The sequence below is a fragment of the Haemorhous mexicanus genome, chromosome 2 (genome assembly GCF_027477595.1).
Source record: "Haemorhous mexicanus isolate bHaeMex1 chromosome 2, bHaeMex1.pri, whole genome shotgun sequence".
Lineage (NCBI taxonomy): Eukaryota > Metazoa > Chordata > Aves > Passeriformes > Fringillidae > Haemorhous > Haemorhous mexicanus.
In genome coordinates this window covers 105,453,635-105,477,595 of record NC_082342.1, presented here as the reverse complement: position 1 = coordinate 105,477,595, position 23,961 = coordinate 105,453,635, and the positions used below count along the sequence as shown (strand labels likewise).

Genomic DNA, 23,961 nt, shown 5'->3' with positions numbered 1-23,961 from the left:
TGGGCTTGTGTCCTGAAGGGAGGACATTAGGTTGAGTGATGGCTTTGGTGGAAAAGTCAGAGGAACACAGCTAAGTTAATTGTGGTGTATGTTTGGGATATCTGCTGAAAGCATTCATAGTGGGTGAATCCCTCTTCTCTGACAAACCAGAAGCTCCCACAGGGACTTGGTGTGGCTGGTGTTCCTCATGTTTGGTGAGGAAAGCCTTTAGTGCACAGACATCTCCCTCTTTTCCAGATGATGACTGAGATGGCATTGCAGAGTGGAGCAGGATGAAGTGTGGATCAAACAGAAATCTTACACTGAGTGAAGCTATGCAAGGGAGAGACCTATGGCTGGATATAGAAAAGAACAATTCAGAAAGAGGTCTGGCAAAATCTCTGTAATTAGCCACATGAGATAGCACTGGCTCACATCTGTGAGAAGCTACTCAGACCCCTTCATGCATCTTTCTGAAGTTTATTTTTAAACTTCCCAGTTGAGCCAGTCACTGCAACAGAGTTACTGCAGTTAAAAATATTTGGTCATGATAGTTAATGTGTCTTGCAACATGATAATTCTTCCCCCACTGCCTCAGCAACACTGTGTTAATGGAAGCTTGTGGGTCCCATCTTGTAGTAGCAAAATACACAAGCAGCTAAAATAGTATATTTGTTGGTTTTGCCTATTTAGAGAGAATGGAGTAGGTGGTACGTAGGCAAAACATAAGTCAGGAAGGTTCAATTGCCACTCTCAAATCCACTAAGCCAAATCATTATTTGCAGCAGCAAACTGCTTTAGTGGGACTTTACCTCTTGACACTTCCCCATTCCAGTCTCCTGAGTACTCAGCACAGTTCATCTCCAGCTCTCTACAATTTACAGTTCTTTACACTAGACTCCATGGTCCAGTGTTGTCAGATTTGCTCTCTTCCCTTCTCACCCTTGCAGTCAACAACAAAGACTGTCTCCATTCTCTATAATATATTGCCTTTATATCTGCTGTAATTTATTGGCTCAGAGATATATTAAACAGCTGAAATAATCAGGCAACCAAAATGTTACATGGAGCAATTATATATCTTTTAAAAGAACACAAGAGAACAGAGCATAATTTGTATTTCCAGTAAAGTATGTATGATGGTGGTACAATTTGAATATGGATCATGAAATACTTAATACATGCAGATCACAGTATTTTCTTGTAAGTAAAAATGCAGAGGAAGAAGGAATGAATTTCCAGGACAGCAAGGAGGAGCAGTGGGTACATGCTGAAATAGCAGTGTGACATACTCTGCTCCCCTTGACAACCCAAGCTGTGGGCTCTGGCTGTGTTTCCTGAGTGAGGTGCTGCAGTGAAGAATTCATTCCTCTGCCTGTTAATGGAAACACCAGAACAATGAAAGTCCCTTCTCAGACAGCTCCTCCTGAGTCAGTGCAGTGGGAACTGCTGCAGGCAACAAGCCCTTTTCATTTCCTGCTCATTCACTGCTCCCTCTGTCACAGCTCTTTTAAGTGTCTCATTTCCTAAGCCTTTTGACCTGGTGAAACAGAGTAATGAAATTTTTGTGAAAGGCTGACTTAGCTCTCAAACATAAGTCACTGGTCATCATCGTGTGAGGTAGAAAAAACTTATTACTAGACCTTTCATGGAATCAGGGCATGAACTACAGGTCACCAAAAGCCAGGGTTATTTTTTATTAGCTGTAAAAGCTTCCAGGTACAACTGTCTCAACCAATTCTCTTTGAAGGGGACCATGAGGACAGGTGACCCTTGAGAGAGATGGAGAGGATTGTGAAGGGGATGTGCAAGCTGCAGAAGTTGGTGTCATACCTTTCAAACTGGATAGCTTTTATCTGGGAAACTTTTCCTAGAGAGAGAGAGAGAGGGGTAAAGTTGGATGTTTGATGGGCTGTCCAATGGGATGTAGTCCAAAATATAAAAAGCAAAGAATAATTTTTATTCCTTCTTCTATCTTTTGGGGGAGGATTAATTGGGGGAATGGGGGGGTTGTCAGGATGGGAATTGCACCTCTAAACAAAAGAGAACACTTGAGAATCTTTTCAATCATCTGTACTACTTCAGCTGGCACAGTCAGAAGAAATGAATCTCTGCTTCATTCTCTCTAATTTCACAAATAAAAACATCCACTGAGGTGTAAAATGTCATATATATTTGTGGCTTGGCAGCATATCACAAGAGTGAGAAGTTGGGTCTACCCTTCCAGCTGCTGCAGATCACTCTGAATGGCAGCAAGATTTGTCTCCTGGTTTACCCCCAGCTGGCAGCTCAGCCCCATGCAGCCAATTCCCATGGGCAGATGGGTGTTCTGCCATCTGCAAGAAAGACCACCAAAGATCCCTGAAGCCCTCTGACCCATTTCCAGCAAGGTCTAGAAGAACAAACTGTGTGTGATAACTAATTTGCATAGAAAGCAAAAACTTAGCTCCAGGGTGGGAAAAACTTACCTGTAAATGGGTATCCCTGTTAAGCCTGGGTGCACACATCCTAGGACACCCCATCAGCTGGATCAAAACTGGAGCTGTGACTGGCAATCCTTCCTTCCTTCCTTCCTTCCTTCCTTCCCTCCCTCCCTCCCTCCCTATGATCCTAACATCCGTGTGCTATCAGCCCTGTTTACAGCACAAATCCAAAACACAGCCCCATGCCAGCTGAAGTCAATTAACTCTATCCCAGCCAAAACATAGCAAAACAGGTTTTTCTCTCACTTCTTTCCAGCAGTTCCAGAGATACCAATATGGCAAATAATCAAGATAAGCAACTTATTTATCTTGCAGTTATACACTTATTGAAGGCTTCTTGCTCACTTCTGTTTCTCGTTTCCTTGTTTTCTGCAAATTGCCGGATGCTATCCTAATTTCCTGCTGATTATAAGAATTATATTGAAGTACAGATTAAACCTTATATTTAAAAAGAAATTCTGAAATCTATGATACTAAAAAAATCTTTCAGGAGTGCAGAGAAACTTACAGAACTACTGAAGAATAGAGAAGATTAACAAGTTCTGAAAGACAATTTAAAAATAGTAATAGAATTTGTGTCTAGAGAAATTCAAGAAAACATTCTGCAATGACAGGGGGACAGATGCAGAGCATCTAATAAACATTTAATTCATGGCACATGAGTGATGAGCTTCCCTGAAAGGTTTGGGCATTTTGGAAGGCAGAAGCAGAGTGGGTGTCATTATGAAATTTATTTCTTGTCCTGGGCTCTCAAAAAGTGTTTTAGGAGCGTGCCTTCAAAATATTAATTAATCTAATGGGAATTTCAGGCTTTGTGATCTACTTCAACAGCTATAATAAGACATCTCTTAACTAGGTTTGAAGAAGATTGGATTATCATGGGAATTGAAATTTCCATGGCATAAGCAGTAAGTCATGATTTTATGCAGGGTGCTATAAATCTCAAATAGAAGCATGTCTCCACTGAAAGATGCCCTTGAATCTCTCAGCTCAACTAGTGTTTCCTGTTTGGCTTACAAAAACTGACATGCCAGCAAGTTACTGGAAGGCAGCCTGGACTGTAAGTTTGCAGTGCTCTGGTGCAGCAGAGCCAGGTCACTTGGGCAAAGAGCTTGTACCAGGGCTGGTGTCGTGATGTCCATACCTGACTGCTGCTGCATTTGCAGCTTCCCATGGAAAGGCATTCCTCTGTGTACTGACAGAATCAAGTCTTGGAGCTTCCTCAGGAAAATTGTGGAATGTGGTGGTAGCAGCTAGGATCTGAACTTACCTCAGACTGCCTAAAGGCAGGTATGCCACCATCAGCTGTAGGCAGACTGGATGCACTGGGAGCCACAATAATTGCCATACTTACATGAAAGTGTTCCAAAGATCCCAGCTTTGTGCAGAATACAGCTCTGGGATTAGACACTAAAAGGCTAGAGATTCAGAGTTCCAACAGACTTGTGCAGCTGATAGACTTGAACCCCATCAAGCCTGAGTGCTGCTCCCTGCCCTTTAGATACTATCAGGGACGTGTGTTCACCAAAGCAATGTTGAAAAGAAGTGTGAATTCATCATCTGACTCTTCAGCCTCGATGCCATCTTTTCCAAAGATTAGAAAGGAGACTTCTGTGGGAATCTGCCATTTCAAATGGGAGCTGCCTTAGGATGACTAGGGATGGTTTGAAACAAATATTGGTTGCTAAGAATATTCCCTTTAAGGGGAGAATTTACCATTAACAAACACTCAGGAATGACTCATCCCATACATGGCTAAAATGGCAATTACAAATTGCATTTTGATAACTTCTTTTTTTTTTTCCTAAAGTATCTCTGAACTCACACACCCATGCCAGACAAACACAAGAACCATCAGCAGGCAAGGACCATTCATATAAAGCCAGGAGAAGGCACACACTCACATGCCTCTCCAGTGTTCAAGATAGGCCTGTTTCTCCACTTTGGAAGGTGCAGAAATCAACCCAAACCAATACCTAACTCCCTGTAACTTTCAGTAAGAAGAGTCTGACAGATTCTCACAGCCCCTTTGAAGCCAATGGACCACCCAGCCTCAATGCAAGGTAGGAGTGTTCTGTGTTCTGTTGTGTGTCCATTTCATAATCATTGTAGCACACAGGGAGAAGATGAGCTTGCCATTGGCATTATAGTTAAAAAAAACTGACAACAATGATAAATGCTTAATCAAAAGGACCACTTTATAAAGGAGCTGTCAAGATTTCCTACCAGTCATCATTTAGAAGCATGAGAATGAATGTTATCTCTTTGTTTCCCTGATACCTGTGGAGATGTAGCTCTTATAGCAATGCTACCTATGAAAGCACAGGTAATTTCTTTTCTGGTGTTTGCACTTTGTCTATACTGCATTTAGTTTAATGATAAAATCTGCTGCAGTAAGAAGCAAAATCTAAAAGCAAGGAGTCATTATTTTGTATGCACCCATGTGCCTCTACTTTTTTTGAAAATTATGACTACACTCGCCTTGACATCTTCCAAATGCTGCGAGCACCTATGTTCAGATGGAAGAGTGATCCTGTGCTCTTAGAAAAATTGAGCATAACAATTATACTCTTTAAAGTAATGTAACAGAAATGGTTTTAATGTTTAGCAGGAGTGAAATCAGTGTGATTGCCTCTTTTCAATGAACGGGGTTCAGCCTAATCTAGGTGAGACTCTACCTCTCTGCAGTGCCCATGCTAGAGGTAATAGCAGAGCCTGCAATGTTTGGAGAAGTGTCCTGATGTTTTGATCTTCAAAAAGAGTAGGATAACCCTGTTTTCTTCACTGAAAGTCATGCTAGCCTGGATGGCCAGTCACTTTCAAACTTCAGCATTTCTCTTAGATATCTCCATCACTTTTTTTTTCAGTTATCTCTCTGCTCTTTTCACTAGGCACGGTAACTTTTTTTTCAAAAAACATCTTGCATTTCTTGAGAAGACTGACCCCATCCATCTTTGCTGTTTTCTTTGAAGCCTTATTTTCACATGGCATCTAGAAAAAGTCTGCAAAGAAGCCAGTGTTGCAGGTAACACTTTCTCTAACAATCCCAACACTGGAAATGTTTCCATTCAAGTTTCTCACTGGATGAAACACCCCAACTCAGCTGTAGTGATATTTCATTTTGTTCTTCCTGCACCTCTTGTTCCTGGAAAATATCTACTGGGTAGACTTTGGAGAGTGTCATTGCAGAAAATTATCCTGGACTGGTGAAGCTGCAGGGAGAGCACATTTTTCTCTCAGCAAAAATTTTTTGTTTCCCCCAATACCATTTATTTAATTTTTCAGTGCAAGAGAATGTGTTTTTAGATCCGCTGCCTTAATTTGAATTTTAGAGCCTGTTCTAAGGTCTGTTGTGTTTGTGTGAATGTATAGTGACTTATCAGATCTGTTCCCTTCTTACATGGAAACTGCACTCACAAGTTTACTTGAGTGTCTCCTGAAGCTTAACAAATTCAAGTATGGTTACTACAAACAAATTAAAAATTATAATAAAGAAAATATAATCTACCTTAATCAAAGGCCAATAATCTCTGTTCCAGGAAGATTAGCAAGAAGTTGAGGTTACACAAGAAAGCTTAAGAATCAATTCTCAGTCGTAATGATGAAACTGAATTAAGTGGCTTGAGGGACCCTGGAGTAACTCCCAGTAAAGATATCCTTATTTACCTTTGACCAGCTCTGAATGAGGGTGCACATAATATTCCTAATATAAGTATAATATGGAAATAGAAGCTTCATTAACTTAATTTCCTGGTAAGGGTGTCCTTTAAGCCAGTGGCAGAAAACTTAATAAAACCCAGTAAAGTCAATAACCCCAAACTTAATAAAACCTATTAGGTAAGAGACTTGACATATTTTCTTAATGAGTATCCTAATAAATCCCTAAGTCTGTTGGTATGAAACAGCAAAGAAATGTATTTTTCAGTAGAGCATTCCCACGATCTCCCATGCAAATAGAAATATAATGTAAATTGAAATACAATGTAAACTGGTAATTAATGTCAACATTGGACAGGATGCAGCAGAAACAAAGAGAAGCACAGTTCTGCTCCAGAACATTTCTACTATCTGAAAGCAATGTCAGGCAGCATAAGGTGATTCTTTTTACCATTCTTTGTATTAGATGACAAAGCTGTTCTAAGAATTGTGGGTGTTGGTGGACAAGGAGGTGGACATGACCCAGCAATGTGTGCTTGCAGCCCTGGAAGCCAGCGGAGTCCTCAGCTGCACCAGAAGTGGTGTCGGGGGAAGGGATTCATTCCCTCAACTCCACTCTCATGAGACCTCACCTGGAGTTCTGCAGCCAGCTCTGGAGACCCAGCATGAGAGGGACAAAGGGCTGTAGCACCTCTCCTATGAGGACAGCCTGGCCTGAGAGAGTTGGGGCTCTTTAGCACAGAGAGGAGAAGGCTCTGGGATGACGATGACCTGCTATCAGCCTTGCAACACCCAAAGCACTGAAATGAGAGCTGGACTTCTTACAATGGCCTGTAGTTCTAGGACAAGGGGGAATGGCTTCACCCTGAAAAAGTACAGGTTTAAATGAGATGTCAGGAGGAAATTCTTCATTACAGTGAGATGCTGGAACAGGTTGCTCAGAGAATTTCTTTACTTCTTCGTGTGTTCAAGTCATGAGATTGCTGATGTGCCAGCACAACTCGTACTGGCCTTGTCTGCCTGAGCAGAAAGAAACCAGACTGCAGACTTGTAGAATTTGCAGTCTCTGGGAACTTCATTGCTTGCAGTGCTATAGATGCCTTGCAACACTTTTCTCTATAGATTCCCAGTGAGTATCAGAGAACTTCCAATTTGTGCCAAATACGGCATTAAAAAAAACCAAAAAAACTAACGGGATATTACTGTACTCTATACATTTTAGTGCTAAATGCACAGTGAAAGGTCTGTTTTGATACATGTAATCTGTGAAAAATACCTACTCAAGTGCAGTATTCAGATTTTTTCATAGTGTTTAATGTTATAATACACAGATCACTTGCAAGATAATGCATTATAAAAAGCAGTTTTATCAAATAATATATAACAGAACTGTAGCCAACAGGATAGAAAAAGAAATTGAAATTTTAAATGAGGGATGGCATAAACATGTAAAGAAAACCTTTCCAATAAACTGTCTTTTGTCAGTTGTCTATACTGTTTATACTTTAAATAATATTATTAATAGTAAGCCAAACATGGAACAAAGTGTGAGCTGCATTATGAATCTGAATCAAACAATGCCAAGCAGAAGAAATTGAAGCTAGTGTGACATTCTGCCTTCTGCAGCACTTCTGCATTCCTATATCTGCATCCAGCTCACAATGTTTGTAATGAGGATGGAAAAGAGCCACAGACTTGGTGGGTTGGATCGATGACCTCACATGCAATAACTCTCCACAAAAGCAACATCTCCTTCAGTTGTGAGCTGCATTTGATTCTTAGGGGGCCAAAACTGTTGTGTAACAGATGCTCAGAGAGGTATGGATGTTGAAGCAAAGGTCATTCACAGTTTCCTTCCAGTGAGCCAGACACAAAGCCCACTGATGCCAACATGTCACAGGAGAGCTTTCACAACGTGCCTCTGTATTTTTCCATTAATTAGTCAACCTTATGCAGCTGAGTTTCACAGCCAATAACTGTTAGATGTATCCAATTATTCTAATACGATTGCTTTGACCCCTTTGTTTTTACAGGCAATGCTGAGTGCAGCTTTTCATTGCTCAGTCTGTGGCCTCCTCTCTCCCCTGCTCCCTCCACAGCCCCTGGTGCTGCATTCACATCTTCACCACTGCTGCAGGTCAGTGGTGGCAGAAATGGGAATTTCAAAAACCTCTGCCAAGCCCTTTGGGTTTGCACACCTGTTGCCAGTCCAGTGCTGCCCATGGGAACAAACCGGACCAGGGATGACGTTCTCAGTGGGATTTTTGGTGGCACAGCCTGTGCTTTTGTCTGTTTGGTCACTGGAAGATAACCCTTTCTAAGGCTTGAAAATTCACACAAAAGCGAGTGGATAAAAATGCTTATGAAACTTGTGGGTTTTCTTCTAACTAAGAAGCAACAGATGTCATCTATTTTGTCTGTCATGCTTTATTAGCTGTAAGTTTTGGGCAATTCAATATTCACATCTGACAGTCTCCAATTGAGTCCATATTTATGTAGAGGCCATTCATGAGCAATTTTAAAAGCATAGTGCATAAAATTAGAAAATACATCAAAGTCACAGAAAAAATCCAAATTGCAACAAGTTTTCACTTTCTGATCTTTTTTCTTCTAAATTTCCTTCTAAATGCTATTTCAAGAGAGCTGAGACATTGACATTAATGCAAATTTTCTTTTAATAGGGAAATTATTTTTCACTGTTTTTCATAGCAGATTATACAGCCTCTGGAAAAGGAAAGCAAAATATGTTTCAGATGAAATGAACTGCACTGTCTCTGTGCACAGCAATACAAGATATTTACATTCTATGCAGATGGCTGAATACATATATACATTACTTTACAAAGCAATAAATAATATTCATAGGAGGTATCAAATTTATACATATTTTATGAAATATGTACAATCTTGTAGTTTGTAACTAAGCTTCTGCACACATGCACTTGGAAACTGAAATGAAGAGAGCTGTGTCTTCTGCTGTCCTCAGAGTGCACTGCTAATAAAGCTGTGGCTTCTCATCCTGCTGTTCTAATTTTTATAAAAAAGCAAATACTGTGTGGTCTCTTTAAGATATTTTTAAGTGCGTGTCATGGTAATGGATTGCCACCCTTCCTGAATCAATTCCTGGCTTGTTCTAGATTGCCAGCAATTGGTCCTGAATGCACATTCAGAATGATTGGAAGTGCTCAATGATTTTTCCTCTAGGAACAAACAACTGAACTTGAAATGCCCTCCTGGAGTTTAGTGCTCACCACTCCCTCAAAGGGCTCCACTTCTTGGAAAGAGGTGAGTTCTGCCTGGAGACTGCTAACTGCTGAGTGAGGGCATAAAATTAGAGTGTTTTTCAACCCAGACCCTGTCCCTCAGGTGATACTGTGAAGTTTGCCTCTTCCCTGAAATGCAACACTGCACTTATAGGGAGAAACAGACCAACTTTCCCCAAGTTTTGTTTTGGTCATCCATAAGTTGTTTTTTCCTACAGATTGTCCCTTTCATGGCACATATGAGTGTGTATCAGATCAAGGACCATTTCTCTTGTTCTTTACCTTCAGCCTCTAGCATAGATAGCAAAAGTGTAAGTACTGTAGGCATGAGATTAGCTTGAGAACTTTCTGGATTTGCTATTACCTTCTTCTGAATGAATCTATGGCAGCAAGACATTTTTATTCTGACTACTCCTCCCTATTCAGTCTGCTACACGAGTAACCACATGGCACAGGGGAGACAGGCCATAAGTTAGATCTCTGGTCTAGCAGAGCTTGAGCAAGTTGTCTCAGGTGGCTCCACAGGGTCCCTGTGGCCATTAGGAGTGTTTTCACAGTCAGTTCTCAATCATGCCACTGGGGAGTTTGACAACCCCAGAGGGACAAATGAGCAAAGACCTGCACCACCATCTGAGGAGGTCTCCTATATGCCTCATGAAGGTGACTTGTGGGGAGTAAAAGACCCCTTCTCCTTGTTAACCTAAGAGCCAGCCCAAGGTGACATGAGATGGTGACAGGGCAGCAGCTGGTGAGAACAGAATAACAGGGCATCAGGTTCATCCTTCTGCTGGCCAGCAGGGAGACAGGGCTGGACAGAGAGGGGCCCTGGGCAGAGAGACAGCTTTGTGTGCTGGGACTTAGCTGGACAGACATCAGCCATTTAAAAGTTAGGCATTCAGCCCTTGTGGTCAGCTAGAGTTGGTCTGGGAGATGGGAGATGGGGCCTGGGTCTCAAGCAAAGGGAGGTGTCCAAAACAGGGGGTACAGTGTGCACTGGGTGTGCCTGTCCATCTCCATGGATTGATGAGGACAAGGTGGATGCTCAACAAGGCTGTGTGCCCACTTTTATCAGTGCTGTAGGCAGGAGAGTGGCACCCCACACCTTTGGAACTATGCTCAACTTTTTTAAAATTTCCTTTAACCCTCTGAAATGTTTTGGACAAGGAGACTTGCTCAATGGAAAGGTGTTATAGTCTTCCTTCTCTACCTCAGTGCAGAACCTGGGGTCAAATCCACCCCCACTAAAACCCAGCTGCAGAGGGATGTTGGTGTGGATAATACACTGACTGCAGTTGGAAGTGCTGACAGAAAGCCCAGATCCATTCTCTTCAAAGCAACACACTGGGTGGACCTGACTTGCCTGGAAAACACAGAGTAGCATTTACAAAGAGATGTTCAGCATAAGGCAGGCATTTTGCCAGTAAGTGTAATTAATTTACATTAGGATAGATTCATTTTTTTATTTCAAAAGAATTCTAGGATTGATTCTCTTTAATTCATATCCACTTACAGTGAAACAGTAAAGCTAATCACAGAAATAATTTGAAGTAGCTATTTCCATAAACAAGCAATTAGGCACTTGTAAAATGACTTTTAGATGTGATTTTAATATAAAATGAGACATAGTCTTCATTGATAATCTTAGCATTAAGCAAAATGTTATTCAGTCTCTATTCTTTAAAGATTTTACAATTGCTGTGCTCAATTATTAGGAAGTAATAAAGACATAATATTAATCCAGCTGGCCAGCAGTGAGGAACTTTCCAAGGGGGAACTCTTTCCAAAGGGAACTCTTTCATCCCTTTTGTGGCATGACCTGCACAGCTGCCCTACCTGTGTGAATCCTCATGAAACTCCCACGAATTTCAAGGTGCTGAGCCTTTCAAGGTGGTCTGTACAATTAACAATTAAACTTTAGCCTTCCTAGGGGAGCTATCACAATGGAGAAATAAGTTCTAGGAGATCTGCAGCCTGGGCCTAAGTAGCAGCACCTGGGGTGCCTGAAGCATGATTTGGAGATGTGTAGTGCCTCTTCTTCCAGGGCAGGAGGAGGCTGTGCAGCTGCCCACAGCCCCAGCTGCAGTAGGATGGCAGGGGTGGAACCCTGCCAGCCCCCCTGGGAGGAGAGAGGGGTCAGGGCAAGGTGGTCTGACCAGGAGTGTCTGAGCACCAGGCTGGCCCAGGCTGCTGGCTCTGGGAGGGTCTGGCTGCAGAGGTGCATGCGAGATGTACAGCCCCTGCAAGAAACACCCTGTGCCAGGGAGGGCTGCAGGAACAGCAGCTCGTCCATCCCGTCTGCTGAGCTCCTGCCAGCTGGCTGAACTCATCTGGGAGGGGTGTCTGTAGCTCCCCAAGCTAAAATACATGTTACAGCCTAACAACAACAACTTTTCTGTTCCTAAATAAATACCAATTTACAGAAGACCCAAGTCAGCTAAAATCAGCTATCTTCCCTCCATGATTTTCAGGGTTAAAAGACAGTATCACATATAAAGATGGTGTCATAAAAATAATAAAAAAAAAATACAATGATGTGAGGGTAGCACAAATATTTCACTAAGGTGCAGAACAGAAAACTCTGTTTTGAACAATGCCATCTAAATATTTCCTTGCATCTTTGAACTGCTGCCATCTTAGTCTTGGAAAGGGCAATATCACTAATCTCTAAAGATTCATGGCGAAGGACAGAGGCCTATCACCTGCTGTGGTTTCCTAGGATGGAGAGGATAAGCTACCCTGTTATCATGGCCCAGCACTAACAGCGAGCAGTTAACATTCAGGGGATTGCTCACTGCTCAGATAAGCAGCACTGAGCTTCTCGCCTTTAAAGAAGGCTGAAAGACAGGGATTTTTCCCCAACTGAATACCCACAGATGGCTTTCTCCTGTAAAAAAAATGTATTTTGTCAGGAAAATGAGGAAGAAGGTATATTATTTCTGCCAAACCATGCATAAAAGTATAATCTTTCTGGGGTTGATTTGGATTCTTCCAATCAAGCTAATTTGGAGAATCAGAATTACATATATCAATAACAGGCTTCCTACTTTCTTGTTAGGTGAATAGAGATGCTTTGAATTTTTGTTTGTTATTTAAAATAAAGAAAAACTCATTACCTTATGTATTTTTGGTGGATTTTTAAAATAACTATTTGAGTTCAACAAATATTTTCATAAATAAATATTTGTGTTTAAAACTAAGACTCTTCCATTTCACCATCTGATATTTTTTCTTGCTTGCACCTATTGTTGCCATGCAGCAGAATCATACACCTTTGATTTTTCATATTTAAAAATAGTCTAAAAGGCAATATTTGGAAATACTGCAAGAAAAAAATTCCTCTTGTAGACAGAGGTGAGGAATCTGAATTGTTTATCTTGTGTCAGTATTAACCAGTTGCTATAGTTTTTAGTCCTTTGCAGTGATTTTTCAAACCTACAATAAATAGTTTTGGAGCCAAATTGCTCAGAATAATCCTAAACTAACGCAAGAACAGCTGAAAGTTGTGATTTACTTGGCATCTTCATCTCCCACCAGGTTCAGGAGGGGAATTCAGGAATTTCAGAAAATTCAATTCTTAATGAAGAACAATGTTTTATCCTATTTAACTTCTCCTCAGCAAGCAGGGGCATAACTCAATATAAGCATGAACATATCTCAATATAGAATCAAAAAATGGTTTGGTTTGGAAGGAACCATAAAGACCGTCTAGCTCCAGCCCCCATCTCAAGGGTCTGGACACTTTCCACTAGACCAGGTTGCTCAAAGCCCCATCCAGCCTGGCCTTGAACTCTTCCAGGAATAGGCTATTCATAACTTCTCTGGTCATCCTCTTCCAGTGCCTCACCACTCTTAGAGTAAATAATTTCTTCCGCTTGTCTAAACCTGAATTTCCCTTTTTTCAGTCTGAATCCATTGCTCCCTGTCCTGTCACTACAGTTCCTGATGAAGAGTGCCTCTCCAGCTTCAGCGTACTCTCTTCAGGTACTGGCTCTATCCCTGTTTAATGTTAGTTTTGCATTTCACACCAGTTCAGCAAATGGCAGCCATGTATTTTTTTAGTGCTTCTCTGCCTGGTAGCACTTGTGACCCAGGAGGAGAGCAGAGCTGCAGGAAAGCAGTAGTGCCCTGCTGTGCCACACACCCACCCTGCAGACAGCTGAAATGACACAACTGCCATGTGTCACACAGGACAGGGCAGACTGAACCCAAAGGGCTGCCTGGTTCAAAGGGAACTTCACCTTTCCACTTTTAGATGTGGACTCAGTGTGGAAAATTCCTCAGTTTCCCAGGAGCCAGGGACATTGAAACACACTACAGCATTCCTTAAAAAACATGGCCTGAGTCACTACTGCAATGCTTCCAGCGCTGATGGAGACAGCTGAAAGGAGGGTAAAGAGCCACCCCAGGGTCACAGCCAGGGACTGCAAAGCCTCCCAGGACTGGGCAGTACCTGAGTGCACAGCGCAGGCCGGAGTTGCCTGCCAGGATTTTATCTTGGGCGCAGGTTTTCTTGCAATATGCTTGGGCACAGGTTTTATCTTTGGCACTTTGAAAATTTACCAAACAAACAAAATGCTGCAGACAACGCTCCAGGTTCAAAGAATCAGCACTGCAGGTGTGCCAGCAAACACTGGGAGAGCCCTAGATAAGGGATCAGGCTGCTGCAACAGTGTAAAGTACATAGTGTTTTTGAAACCAAGGTAATGAGACAAGTAGTGAGAAACACACATAAAAAATTGCAGCTACAAATATTTGTTACCTGCTGGCATATTTCAGAAAACTTTCTTGAATCTTCCTTCCTTCCTTGATCTCACCCGCTGCATTGATATTTTTCATTATTTTAATATGAGGATGAAATAGAAACCATTCCAACCTCAGGTTTGCTCTTTCAATGGTATTAAAACATGAGTGTGAGTTTGTGAAATAGGTTTCAAAATATTTTTTGCAAAGAACATTTTTACATTTTTTTTTTTACACACCCATCAAATTATCTTTCAGATATTGAAAAGGGAGCCAGGGATCTGAATAAAATGAAGAATGTTAATGAAAATTGACAACTCATTTGAAAAGACTTGATCTAAGTTTCTAAATATTAAAATAACTTGTATGTATCTTAGATTCTGATGAAAAGATTGCATTTTGCATGGAGCTTCCCTGTAGATGCCATGGGACACAGTGGCTTGTGAGAAGTTTTAAGGAGTTAGAAAGATGTGATAACTTGTTGACTATAAACAATTTGCAGGTGGTGTTTTTCTACTTTATTTTTCTGTTCCTCTCAAAGACAGTGCATGAGAAAGATGTTTCTGTCAGTTAGCCAATAGGATAGAACCTATCATACCGCTCTATAAAACCACGTGGCTCTTTTGAATAAAGCCTTCTTTGCCTTTGCTACGATCCTGCCTCTCGCCTGTTCCTGCTTTGACCTCGGCGCAAGAGTGACACTCCCCCTAAATTTAAACCTATCAGATGCAAAAACAAAGACAAAAGGAATCATAGAATCACAGAATCATTAAGGCTGGAAAGACCTCTAAGGTCATTGAGTTCAACCAGCAGTGCCAAGTCCATCACTAAATACTACTGAGCAATTTAAGTAGGAATGAGGCTGTGACACATGTGGACAACCTGCAGCTGCATTTCTGGAAAGCACTTTTCAGACCAGAGCCATAACCTTTTCCTGTTCTTGGAGGAGTCACTAGCTCTGGCTTGAAGTATGTAATCAATAGCACTTATTTAAATGTACAGTGCTAAATCTTCATAGCTCTCCTGTGTTCAAAACAATGCCTTTCTCAGGGAGGCAGGGTATTTGATTCAGCATAGCCCTAAGGGAGTTATAACCGTGCTCTTTTCCCCATATTTATGATTTTCTCATTTTTATGATTCATGATTATGATTTTAGCTCCTTCCCTCAGAAACAAAAATTCAGAAACTTTTGAAGTCTCTTGTAGAACAACGGTAATCTCTTGTTTTTTACCAAACAAGAGGACACATTGTGTAGCACACCTGGTGTGTTTGCTGTTGAAGTATTTAATTCCTACTTGCCTTTGATTAAATTCTTACAAGGCTAAAGAAAATACTTAATAAAAATACCTTAGGCCAGATAAAGTTTTCTAATTTTGAAATGTCATAAACAGCTCAGAATTCAACCAAACTCTCTGAAATGGTTGCAGACTGAGCTTCTGGTACTGTATGTGGCTTCATAGTAAAGATTAGGGAAAGCACTGAAAATTTTAGTAAGGGAGGACCTCAAGTAGCTCAGTAAATTGAAATTAACATCATAGTGACACAGTCAGCCAAGCAAGGGAATTTACTCATCTGTAAAATAACCCTATCCCATTAGTTTTCAGCCTGACTGGGATGTGGGGGCACTGATGACTGCAGGAGGGGGTGACACACAGGTGGCAGTGCCCAGGGCTGGGGGGGAGCAGGGCAGTGTTACCCTTAGCAGCACAGTGGTGTGGCCCATGCCGAGCTCACGTACCTGCATGTCCAGCCTCATCTGGGGCACAAAAGGGAAAATGAGGCGAAGTTCTCAGAGCTCTGCCTTTGGCATCAGAGCCTCTTTGAGTCCTTGGAGACAGCAGATCCCACCAGCATCCCAAAGCAGCTGCAGGCACAGGGCTGAGAGCTTTTACACTGCACACATGACTTTTTCTACAAACACAAAGCAAACCCAAGTAAAGTTTTATCAGCTTTAATTTATCTTTTGGTGTGGTAATGAAAAGGATCATCATCAAAGAGGATAAGGACCATTAAAAACCCAATATTCTGCTACAGTGATTGGTTTATGGCCTCATTTGGCAGCAGTTTTATTTATCAGGTGTGCAGCTTCATTGAATGTTCTATAGCCCAGGCGCTTCAGGAGTTCATTATCTGCAGGACACAGTGCTCCTGTTCCAGAATAGATGGTATCTGGAACAGGAATTGTTCTGGGGCAAACTTTACAGTAGACGTGTTTCTCCAATCTCTCAGCCAGTTTTGGCACTCTGTCTCCACAGATTTCTGTGAAGACAGTAGGAAAAAATGTAGGCTGGAGATGACACCTTGCATTGCTGATAGCTTTTGCTGAAAAACTAGTGTTTTACAAAGCACTACTACAAGAAAAATAGCTGTACATCAGTTTCTGCTATAGCCTGCCCTTAGTTAAACCCAACTCAAATTTTGTGGTACCACTTAGGTGATGGAACTTTCACTATCTCACACCTTTGAAGACAGGAAGAACAAAACAGTAATGCTTGCAAATTGTCCTGCTGTCTCTTCCACAACACAGCAAAAGCTCACACAATTGAAAGCTGTAAACATAATCCAACTCACATTTATTCACGTTACTTCTTTCACATTGACGTGGTGCAAGATACTGCTCACTTCAGATAGGGCCATAGACATGCCCCAGTAAACTCTTGATATCTTTTAGACCATGAATTAACACTGTACTCAGGACATTAATAAATATTTGAAAAGTCTGTAAATGACCTATGTTGAACTCCTTTGTAAAAGTATTTACCTTATTTAAATGGATTTATTTCTATGTCAAAATACATTACACCATGAAGTGATGGATGTAACTGTTCTGACAAATTGTGTGCACCTGATATGGTCTTTATCACTGCTGCAAGTCTGTGTAAGTTTGGGATTGAGCAGGAAGTGATGAAGATTCTGCAGAGCCAAAAAAGATTTGATCTTAAGGTGCTCATTTTGCTCTCATTGAAAGCACAGCAGCACTTCCCAGGGAGATCCTGTGAGATGGTTCTCAATGATCTGATGATCTGGCGATGCCTCAGTCCAGGTGAAATGCTGGATGCTTCAACCTCAGCCCAAGATGAACTGTTGATTGCTTCAAGCTCCTCTGAGCTCTCTGAGCACACCACACCTCCTTGCATGTGCGTGTGCATGCGTGTGTGCGCTGCTCACCATGCCCATGGAGCAAAGTCCAGCAGCCATGCTCAGCAATTGACGTCCCTGACTGTGCCCTTTAGACACAGCCTTCGTGGCAGATGTGGTTGCCATTGATCAGGCTGAAGGTGGCCAGGGAGTGGTTGGTGCTCTTGAGAGAGGTCATTCGTGTGGTGCTCCTGGCCATGCTGTGAGAGCGGATGAGGAGGCGAGCTCTGCAGCACAGCAGCTGGTTGTTGAACTGCTTCCTAAAGCTCTTGCTGAGCAAGTAGAGAGCAAAGGGGTTGACACAAGAGTTAGTGAAGGCCAGGATCCGAGCACAGATGCTGGCAATGAAATGCAGCACTGAGGTGTCCACCTCGGAGTAGTGGTAGGAGCGGTATAAGTAGATGATGTGAGTGGGCAGCCAGCAGAAGGCGAAGAGGCACACGAAGACCAGCACGGTCCTGGCCAGGCGCTTACGGGACTCAATCTGGATGAAGAAAGAGAAACACAGATTAGCTGCTGTTCCTAGCTCAGACAAGGGGCTGACTGTTTTTGCCAGTGCTGCAGCTTTCCAGCAAACATATGGCACGTGGCACATCCAGAGCAGGGAAATCTGGACTGCAGGTGAACACAGTCAAGAATTCTCCTTGTCTCTCCTCAACCCCTTGCCTTATAAACAAATAATTCTGAGAATTTATTACATAAGAAGTAGTTTTTCTTTTCCTTTCTGTTTAGAAATATAATTCCCAGTGGCTTGTCACTTTGCAAAATCCCAGCTCTGGCAAGAAAAGTGTGGACAATCTGCATTAGTTATCCACACATAATATATACAATCATATGTAATTTTAATAAATTGCCTTATTATTATTCCTATTATTATAATTAATTGTCATGTAGGAGTCTGGGATATTTCACACAGCTCACAAGCAGGACATTCTGCCATGGGGCCATGTGGCGTATGTACACAAAAGTGCTGTCAACAGCTCACAGCCCTTTAAGACCAAGTTCAGCTCGCAGAGTCTGAAGCAGATGGAGAAACAAAAAGAGGATATTCCGTACTTGGAGGAACACCAAGGCAGCAGTGAGGTGGACCCTTCGGCTGAAAGCACTGGAGCCACCAGGAGAGAGCTACAGGTGGTGAATTGAGGGATGACCACCTCTCAGCATAATCTGAGCTTTGTCAGGGAAAGGTGCTTCCACAAAGCCAGCTAGCACGCAGTGTAACCTTCATGCAGACCAGCCACACTTTTGTTTTACTTACTTCTACAGGCTTGGAGTCAACTCAAAGGTATTGCTAAACTGAGAGGAGCTGAGGTAAGCCATACCTTGTCTTTTGCCTACAAGTGCTGTACATTAAGATAACAAAGCCACTGAAAAACACATCTCTCTTCCTTATGAATGCAAAAGTCATGAAGGAGGCTGCCCAAAATGAGAGGACAGAGTTGCCCTGAAAAACCTGCTAAAATGCATCACTCCCTGGGAGAGGTAATGCAGACAGAGTTTGCAGGATTGGAAAATGTAACATTGCTGATCTTTTAGGGCTCCCTAATGTTCTCTGGTAATCCCACTAATGCTCTCCAGACACTCCTAGGGGATTAGCTGCATCCCACTTCTTGTACTTAAGTAGGATGTGAATGGCCTGCAACTGCTCCTAGCCTCAGCCCTGCTGCTCTTGCTCCTGCCCCACTGTGGCCACAGCGCCTGGCCAGGCTCCCAGGACACTGCCCCATCCTCACTCTGCTTCCAAGCTCCATAGGTAAATCAGAAACTGAGCATTTTACACAGGCTGATCTATTCTCAGGACAGCTGCAAGCAGGAAGCAGGCAGGAGAGACACTGCAAGCCCGTTTGGACTTTATTTCATGCCCCTTTAATGGCACTGACTAAAAATCAGCCATTGAGCTCAGGAAGGACTGACATGCACCAGATGAAAACATCTCCAGTGAGCAGGCTGAAAATTAAATCCTTTGAGAAGGGCTCTCCTTGGCTAAACCATATATTCTTTTAAAATGTATTCTTAATTTGATATAGGGCTATTGAGGCCACATCTGCACTATAAAGAAAGGAAGCAATGCAATAAAGAAATCGATACCAGTTATCTCAGATGGAGACGTATAGCACTTGAATGCACTGCAGGACGGGAATGATGGACAGAGGCTGCTAGACCAGCCTGGCCTTTTGCTTTCTTTAGAGCTCTCTCCCCAAAACCAAAGGGGAAAGGGCTGCTTGTACTGCTCACTTTATTGCCACTAATCAAAACAGCCATCGAATCAGCAGAGAAATGGCCTGCGGGGGAAAAGATTTACGCACATTCAGAAGGGAAAAAGGATAAGGATTTCAGGGATAACACACCATTGATGGGCAAAACCCAAGTCTTTCCAGCCTTAGTGCTTCAGCATAGCTCCTGAAGGCTGGGTAAGATGATTTTGTTGGGTCAGTCTAAGGTGGAGGTGTCAGCTGGGTGCAATTGAGTGGACAATTGCTCAGCTACAAATGGCTTGTGTTTTGCTGAGGTTGAAGCACACCTCAGTTAAAAAGAAGAGGTAAGGCAAATAAGATAATTACCTCAAGGTAAATAGGCTGTTTAGAAACAGGCAAGGCTTCATCCAATGTCCTCTCTCTGACAAAGTAACTTTGTGAAGTTTTGATTTTTTCCCATATCACCCCTTTGCTTCAATCTGCAAGCACTGTATCTGCTCTGCCCCTTTCCCTGCATCCTAGTCACTACCTTTCCAGGCTTTGGCAAGGGTCTCCTGCTATGCTTATCAAGGTAACCACTATGCCAAAGTCTCTGAACTTACAAACAGGAGGAGATGCTTTAACTGTTTAGCCCTGTATTATGGCTTCTTCCATTTAAATTCTTTTACCCCACCTAATCTATTAAAATCAGTACGACAGTACACGGTCTGTCTCAGTATAAATTTCCCTGTATTCCCTCTTTCCTCCCAGATTCATAGAAAATGTGGATTTTTGAAGAAAGTCAAATCTCTACCTGTTTCCTCACATGCACATTTCCTTCCACGGGGATGTTGTAAGCACTCCGGATCAAATTCTTAGCAATAAAATAATAATATACTGAAATTACAGATAGGGGAATAATATAAAATATGAGAAATGATGCCATTGAGTGAATTTTGGGATGCAGCCCATCTGAATGAGGGTAAGGAGCGCAGCTGATAAAGGTTTTATTAGTCCCTTTGTCATGGAAAGGGTGCAGATCTGAAAATACTGCTTCAGGGATGGCAAGCAACATGGATACAATCCAGATTATAGCAGCTCTCACACAAATCTTCATCAGTGCATGCGATGCTTGGATCTCCATTGGCCTTACTATAGCTTTATACCTAAAAACAAACAAAAAAAGGATTTAGTTTACTGACCTCAACATTCAAGCTGAGTATTACTGTTTTTTCCTTTCCATTCAAAAAAAAAAAAAACCACAAACAAAATCATTCTTTACTGAAGACTGGATTTTTTCTGGTGTTTTTAATTTCTATATTTTCAATAAATTTCTCAATTTAAACCAGAGCCACCTGTCATCAGTTCATTCAGTTTCATGTGTAATGATTATGAGTTCATTTAATTTGTAATTGACCCAACAAAGCCCAGGGCTCCCTGACATTAACATGTTAATTAACATTAATGACATTAATATGTGTCCAAACAGCATTAAGACAGGAAGTGCAAGCATAAACTTCTCTTCCAAAGTGTACAGCAGCTTATACCCCAGAACACTGTTGAAGGAAACTGGGCTGAGATTTTGACACACTTTTCAAGCTGTGAGTACAGCAGTCTCCTGCAAATCTTTTTTTCTCAAGCTACAAAGAGCATGCTGCCTGCTTAATTGCTGTTTGGTGCTGTAGCTGGAAAGAGTTTTCTCTAACTCAATGCATTGAGGTAAAGTAGCCAGAAGCTGAATCTCTTGCAGAAAATCACCATTGTTCCTCACTATTCTAGATGTATAAAGACATTTTTTGACTTGTGTCCTGGTTCAGGGCAAATTTGGGAGAGAACCCCCAAAGGGCCCCCCTAGGAAATCGGATTCTACCACCCCTCCCCCAACCGGTCCAGGAGAAAATACTTCCTTGGAGAAAAGTGGAAAAAAACTATTTATTAAACAAGAAAACTTAATATTAAACAATAAAACCCCTTGCTGCTCCAAAGGAGATGACACACCCAGAAAGTCCCCTCCCCAGATTCCAGTTCAGCTCACTCAGTCCCTTATCAGTCCCTCCGGCGCTGGAAATGCCGTGGCCCAGGCCCGGCCCGGCCCACCGAGGCGAGCTGCTGGTGCTCTTATGGTTGTTCAGTCCAGAGCAGGTGTGAACAGGTCCAGAGAAAGGGGAAAAAAAAAGGAAAAAAAAAGCGCAGTCCAGGGAACTTCTTTGCCTCAGCTAGCTAAACTAACTAAAAAGCAAGGAATAAAAAGTGCCCTGTCCCGCCGTCTGCTCATCCGCAGAAAAACACAGTCCAGAAGCAGGAATGTGTAGGAGTGAGTTCAGTGTCTGAAAACAAACTGCGCGCCTCCTCTCCCCCCCTCAATCCTTGGAGCAAGTCTTAAAGGTGCAAAACTTACTATTCAGCATAAACGGAATGAGACGATTGGGGATAAAAGCATCATATAGTCAACCTAGGACAACTTGAAATGTTGTCTTTCATGACTTCTGCCTTTCAGAAAACTGTACTTTAGAATCCAAGAATATCAAAGAAATAAGCTTATTTGAAATTGGTGTGTTCATAATGAGAGGAATGGAAAACATCAGAGCTTAATATATGCTGGAGCCCTGCTTTGGCAGTATTTGACACTCCAAGCAAGCCACAACTCACATATGCATTTAAAGAACATAGTAGAAGAAAAAAAAGTAATTAAGAAGGAGTATCTGCAGGTTTCACAAATTAGCATGGAGGGTCATTATTATAACAATTACAAACTGTTGGATATTTCTTCCAGGATCTGCCTCACTCTGCCCATGGTGCACTTGGCTCCCTGTTGGTCACTTTTCCCTGGGCACTGGTGTGTGCCTGGGTCCTGGGCAGTCCCGGCCCTCTTTGGCATGGCAGGGTACATCCCATCAGCTCCTCAGTCCACCTCTAAGCTCCTTGCAGCATCCTGGCTCCTTCAGACAGCTGAAGTGAACACTGGGGTGGGAGCAGAGGCAGTGAGCACAAACACCCTGCCTGAGTGTGGGTGGCACAAACCAGGCTCTACAGACACTCCATGACTCCCCACCTGCTACAGCCTGCATTATCCTAAAGCTCAGCATCTGAAAGAGGAGTCCATCACTCCTGAAGTGTTTTAACTGCTTAATTGCTTTATTTGCAGGGTAAGCATGCATTCAACTTCTGATTATATGCAATATCCTGCTCAGCACACCCAGCTTTCCCTCCATGTAGGTATATATGTGTCTACGTATCTTTGTGTATGATTTCAAACACACACACATATTTATATGCATGTACATTTTGCATACATAACTACATAGATAGTTCTATACTTATTTTTATGAAGACTGCATCTAGACATTTTGTCATTTGCAGGTATTTCTTCATACAGGTGTCTTGTGTAGAGGACTTTTCCTTTCATGTACTACCAACACTGTGCTCAGTAGTTTGCTGTTTAAACACTTAATCTCCAAGCCCTGCAGCTCCCCTTTTTTCCAGCTGCAGTGGCCAGACACAGTATTTTTAAGGCTTGCTTAGCACCTCTTTAACTTTCACTCTGAAAACTGTGGATTAAGTGGTGTCATACTACAAAGCACAATCTTCCAGCACCAGATCACAAACACAGGCAAAGAACGTCACAGCTCTTAAACAAATATGATGCTCTGACTATTGCAGTCATAAAACAGAAGTGCTAGGCAGATTACTAAAGGAGTGGTGTTAAAATAGCTCCATTTATAGTCTCATTGGCCAGATATAGATTATTGACAGAAACATTAGCTCACTGAAAGTCTTCAGTAAATCTTAAAGCTGAGAAATGCAAAAGGAAATTAATAATATATCAAGGTATTAGCAAATTTGGTTGATTCGAAGGTCTTTCTGCAGATGTTTACTGAATGCTTATCAACATGACATGTAAGCATGATTATTTCAGGGATTGTCTTACAAAATATAGACAGCTGAGATAAAATTTTCAAGTATTATGTTCCAGGAACGTGGATAAGTTAAAGAATATAGAGAAACTGTTTAATTTTTATTAACATTAAGGTGTTGGGAGACCCAGAAAATTGCTCCATTTCAAGTCATTGGTACATTTTAACCAGAGATGGCATATCCAAACAATTTAATTTGGACAGAATGTAATTAGAAATGTCTAGGATGCTGACACTGATTACTAGAATTTTAGTGTATTTTTAAAGCCTCCTACAGCAGATGTAAGAGAAGATGTGAGAGAGGTTTTGCTAGCAAAGGGTTCAGTGTAGACCCATAGGATAGGTTTGAAAGAACAGAAAGATAAAACAGAGGAAACAAACCTAGAAAACAGGTTTTGAAAATATAAGTTCTCATGTGCAGAACCACAGGTAGGTATTCTCTTAATAGCCTGGCAATCAAATGAAATTATTTTGCTGACTATCTGCAAGACTTCCTTGATGGTGGGTAAATTTAAACAGAAATCTCTAGTAATCCCTATTACTCTCCAAGTATTAATGTGTGAGTGATCTGGTAGGAATCCCCATTTCCAGTTGCCTTGCTGATGTGTCAGTG

The 23,961-nt window shown here is 41.9% G+C and overlaps 1 protein-coding gene across 1 annotated transcript in view; it reads right to left on the bottom strand.

Annotated features, from left to right (window-relative positions):
- Nucleotides 1-16,057: 16,057 nt before the first annotated feature.
- The window catches only part of GRPR (gastrin releasing peptide receptor), a 22,900-nt gene continuing 14,996 nt past the window's right edge, over nt 16,058-23,961 (bottom strand). The window contains exons 2-3 of the mRNA XM_059839817.1: nt 20,249-20,600; nt 16,058-17,744 (exon numbers count right to left, since the gene is read on the bottom strand). Coding sequence (XP_059695800.1) covers nt 17,352-17,744; nt 20,249-20,600 — 745 coding nt within the window. The 3' untranslated portion in view covers nt 16,058-17,351. The remainder of the gene's footprint in view (nt 17,745-20,248; nt 20,601-23,961) is intronic.